This window comes from Orycteropus afer, unplaced genomic scaffold (genome assembly GCF_000298275.1).
Source record: "Orycteropus afer afer isolate SDZICR_OR568_19922 unplaced genomic scaffold, OryAfe1.0 scaffold00376, whole genome shotgun sequence".
Classification (NCBI taxonomy): domain Eukaryota; kingdom Metazoa; phylum Chordata; class Mammalia; order Tubulidentata; family Orycteropodidae; genus Orycteropus; species Orycteropus afer.
In genome coordinates, this window is record NW_006921963.1 from 3,148,418 (window position 1) to 3,153,686 (window position 5,269).

Genomic DNA, 5,269 nt, shown 5'->3' on the forward strand with positions numbered 1-5,269 from the left:
AACAACAACAAAAACAACAACATATGAATATACACACACACACACACACACATACATATGTATGTTTTTTTTTTTTAAAGGCACCATTAAGAAAATAAAAAGACAAGCCACCACCTGGGAGAAAATATTTGCAAATCCTATATATGATAAGAACTTGTATCCAGAATATATAAAGAACTCTTAAAGAAAAATTAAAAGATTACCAACCCACCAGCAAAAGATTAGAACAGACATTTATGAATGGCTAATATGCACACAAGATATGATCAGTGTTGTTAGTCATTAGGGAAATGCAAATTAAAACCACAATGAGATAGCATTTCACACCTACTGTAAAAAATGGTGTAACATCAGAGGTCCTTTAACTTCACAAGAGGGGACGGTTCTCAAGATCAGCCATTAGCCCAAATCTGATTCCTATGAGGTAGAGGTCTGACATACCTCCACTCTCCAACTATTTTTTTTTTTCTCCAAAGCAATTCTGACACCAGCCGTTCCTCCCAAAGTAGTCTCTACTTCTCTGCTGGGTTTGATAATTCATTGCACCAGCCTCACAGAACTCACAGATTATACTCACCATTATGGGGTTTATAGCAAAGAATCAGGACCGACTTGAAAGTAACAGGAACAACTCAGGATACAGTTCTTTGATCAAGACAGCTTTTTCTTGGCTGCTGCCACCTGATCCCTGAACTCTCAACCTGGGCCCTGTACTCTTGGCCTGACCTCTGTCCCTGCTTGGGCCTGGCCTCTTTCCTGCTTGGGCAATTATTACAACATTTTAGCCCTGCCAATGAGTGCTTGGAGGCATCCCATTCCATTAGTAAGACTTTGACCAAAGGCATTCAGCTCTATCACTCTGTGGGTTGACATGCTCACTGTAGCCACCTAGTTCTGTGGGCCAGGAATACACCACACTGTCTTATGCTGGTCTGGGTCTGCTGCTGCCATTTCTCTGTCAACAGACCCTGCCATGTTTGCTGCTGCTTCTTCTTGCTATCTTGCACCATCTTTGGTGTTACAGCTCTGTCTGTCTCCTGGGCCTAGGAGATTCTCAGCACAGGGACCCTGGGTCCAAAAGACATGCTCCATTCCTAGCTCTTCTTGATGGCAGTGAGATCCCCTTCTCACTCTCTGTAATTGGCTTTCCTCAAAGCTAGCTAGATGGCAGAACTGAACACTCCTCTCTAAAGGTTCCATACGCCTTATTTGCTTGGTCCCAGCTCCACACCTTCTACCTTCTATGCACCTTATTTGTATTATCAGCAGGCAGTCCAATCCTGTTGGTGGCCACAAATACTCCATTTGCGTAGTTCCAGCCACACAAGTGTTCCATGTGCCTTATTTGTATTGGCAAAAACTATCCAATACCCTTGGTGGGCCATAAATATCTTATTTGCACCACATCATTTTTTGGGAGTTACAAGACTATGGATGTCTAGAAGGGTCATATAAAGTAATTCACTGTGTCACAATGATGATAATGGATATAATTGAAAAGACAGAAAATCACAAAAATTATGAATGATGTGGGGAAATCAGAATTGTCACACATTGCTGGTGGAAATGTAAAATTGTGCAATCACTATAGAGAACAGTGTTATAGCTCCTTAACAAGTTATACATAGAATTATCATATAACCCAGGAATTCCACTCTTACTAGCACTAAAGAGAAATGAAAATAAATGTCCAGGCAAAAATTTGTACACAAATGTTCACAGCAGCATAACTAATAATAGCCTAAAAGCAAAATCAACCTAAATGTCCATGAACTGATGAACACACAAACAAAATATGGTATATCCATACAATAGAACACTATACAGCAGGACAAAAACATTACATATTGAGATATACAACAACACAGATGAATTTCAAAAATATTATTGTAAATGAAACAAGCCAGATACAAAAGATCACATACCACATGATTCTATTTATAGGAAATAACCAGAAATATCAGGTCAATAAAGGCATAGGTATAATAGTGGTTGTCTGTGGTTGGGTGTATTAATGGGGATTAACTGTTAACAGGCATGAAAAATCTTTTTCAGATGATGGAAATATTCTAACACTGGCTTGTGGTAATATTACACAATTTAATAAATTTGCTATAAACAATGAATAAAGTAAAAGAAAGAAAAGCTGGTGACTTCTATGATATGGAAATATTAACTCAATACAGTTGTGCAGATAAATTTATGCTCCAAATACGATGGAAACAAAAATGTGATGCAATTTTTGTCATTCCTGGTTTGTAAGAAAATACAATTTATCAGACTCTAATAATTATATTTCTACTGTGTTGATACAATGAAATACAATTACATTTCTTTTTCTGTGGGTCCACATAACTTATTTGGTTCTACAAAGAATTACACACACAGAAACACACACACACAGAGTGAATGTTTACTATTTCTAAATTTTTAGGATCAATCTCATGTATGCAATCAGTCTAAAATATAGAACATTTAATAGACTCTAAATGTAAAACCCTGGTTGGAGCTGGCTGTGATTTCATCTCCAACAGGGCTCTATCTGTGGGACACTTACAAGCCCAGTGTCACTAAGAGATTCATTTAACCTTCAGTTTATTATAAGCATTCAGTTTCCTTATGTATAAAATCAGGATTATAATAGTTTACTTGGGAAGGTGTTGTGAGGATTCAAAATAATGTATGCAAAGTTACCTGCATGTAGTAGTTTACTGCAAGCAGTAACTCTTATTTAATTTTGAGGCTTCATTTATCCCCTAATTAAAAAAAAAAAGGACGAAAAAAACCCACAAAAATTCAGACCCACTGATGTCATATTGATTCTCATAGAGAAAGACAAGCCAGGGCCTGGGAGAAAATATTCTGAGAGAATAGAACTGTCCCCTAGGGTTTCCAAGGCTGTAATCTCTATGGAACCAGATTGCCACATCTTTTCCCTGGAGTGACTAGTGGGTTAAACCAACAACCTTTTAGTGAGCAGCCAAGTGCTTAAACCCCTGCACCACCAGGGCTCTGTATTTTTCTCCTACTCTGTGAAAATAATGTTGCACTGAAAAACACTCAGAACTGTGAGCCTGGTGGTCCCCAGTGGAGGAAGGAGAGATTCCTTTTATCTTCCAACATCTGAGCACAAACATGAAAGTCTGTAAAGGAACAGTTTGTTTCTAGAAACTTGCAGAGGCCCAGATACTCACATGCTTTGCAGTCCAGGTAGACAACGTGGAATTTCCTGGCACAGTGTTTTCTCACTTCGTAGTTATCAAATAATCTGCTAATACACATTGCAAAGTTGTAACCAGGAAGCACCATTAATGAATTACATGTGAGTTTTTTGGTGAAGCCAGACAGGTCACGTGCTATGATGAAAAAGATGATAGATTAGTCTCAATTACAGGAATGTAGTGAACCTCCCCAGAAAAACAAACCTCCCAAGGTGATGAAACCATTCTGAAACAATTACTAATCCAGTAGATGATCCTTGAAAAACCACTCATAATTAATTAGTCACTAAATGTGATCACCTTTGATAGCCTGTAGCACAGATTTGCCAATTATAGCATCTAAGACTTGGTAACAGTGTTTGCCTAGGATTTTGTCTTCCTGTAATTTGATAAGAACAGGAAACCAGTGTGAAATATCTTTCACATTTCTAACTTTGCTTGTACAAGTAAGAGGGTAAAATTAATATAGGACTTATGGCTTAGAATTCAATAGGGAAAAGGAATACAGAACATTCTATCTGCTTTTAGAGGAGATCCATCTTCAGAGAAGGAAAATAACTGAAGTTTCTCCAAAAAATGAGTTTGTGACTCTATACCAAGACTAAATTCAGATTATTGGAAGTGTAAAAAAGGCTAGGTTTACTTTGAGGTAAGAGAGGTGGCCATCCATGGATAACAATGGACAAGAGAAGTTTCCAAGAGAAGAATCAGGTAAGTGCTAGAGCCATGGTAATGCTGTCTCTGAGTAGGCCGTAGCTTAGTTTAAATGCATATAAGCTGGTAGCCACAAGGAAAGACTCTGATAAGAAGCTAAATAGCTCCTTATGGGAAGGAAAGGAGAAAAAGTGAAAAAGCTTTTTCCTATGGGTAAGAGTGATGTTAAAACTATTTAACCTATATGACATGAATACTGTGGTATTTAAGAGTGCATGTCAACTTGGCTGGGCCCAGTTGAGTGGCTGGGTGGTGGGATGTAGTTATCCCCCATAATGAGACTGGTAATAAACTCCATGGCGGAATCTACTGTGAGCAACTGAGTAGCTGCCTTAGGGACGTGGTCTGCTTCCAGTATATAAGAAGACACTTTGAAAAAGGTCTCTGAGCTTCTTGTCACATTTGGATCCTGAATTTGGCAGACTCATCAGTGAGTGGCCTCCATGTTGTCTGCCAATCTTGGGACTGTTTCTGGACTAGAACTAGTGGCCTGCCATGTTGCTTGATAATCTTGGGACAGTGCCATTTTATTTGTTGACCCTGGTTTTGTCAGCTTCAGCAGCAGCAGCTACCTGAGTTAAGAGAAACCTCCATTGCCAGTGGCCTGGGAGCAAGAGGCAAAGCTGGAGCCAAGGTTGAGAGGGGCCTTCACCCATTCCCTAGAGCTGGCACTTTGAACTTGGACTTCTAGCCTCCTACACTGTAAGAGAATAAATCCCTGTTTGTTAAAATCACCCACTTGTGGTATTTTCTGTTAGAGTGGCACAAGAGAACCAAAACAAATACCAATCGACCAAAAGCAACACTGGCTGAAATAATCCCAAAGCAATTGCATTTCACTGTATTCTGGCTTCTATCAATGTGGAAAAACTGTGTTAGACTGGGTTCTCTAGAGAAACAAAACCAGTAAAGCCTATATATAGAGAGAAAGAAAAATTTATCTTAGGAAAATGGCTCACACACTTATAGAAGACGGCAAGTCCCAAATTCTTGGATCAAACATCAAGCTGGAGGCTTTTCCCAACTCACACAGCTGCAGGGGCTTAGGAGCTCAAGGTTGGCAGGCAGTATACTGGCTGTTGACACCAACAAATGACGAATCCAAGATTTCCAGACCAAATGGTGGATTGTTCGCTCACAGACAACACAACAGAATCCCAATCCACAGAAGAGTGTCTCTTTTCCTAGGATATCCAAAAATATACTGGAAGCAGGCCACACCCCTAGGGAAACTTGCTTTCAAAGGATTGGCTGCTCAAAACATATACATCTGATCCCATCAGTGGAACAATCCACATCACAATTGCTTAAACCACACAGAATTGTGGTCCAGC

The 5,269-nt window shown here is 39.3% G+C and overlaps 1 protein-coding gene across 1 annotated transcript in view; it reads right to left on the reverse strand.

The window, feature by feature from the left end:
* The window catches only part of LOC103207552 (phospholipid-transporting ATPase ABCA3-like), a gene marked incomplete at its 5' end in the record, with an annotated part of 194,612 nt that overhangs the window by 90,494 nt on the left and 98,849 nt on the right, over positions 1-5,269 (reverse strand). Inside the window, one exon of the mRNA XM_007953202.1 lies at positions 3,195-3,356. Coding sequence (XP_007951393.1) covers positions 3,195-3,356 — 162 coding nt within the window. The remainder of the gene's footprint in view (positions 1-3,194; positions 3,357-5,269) is intronic.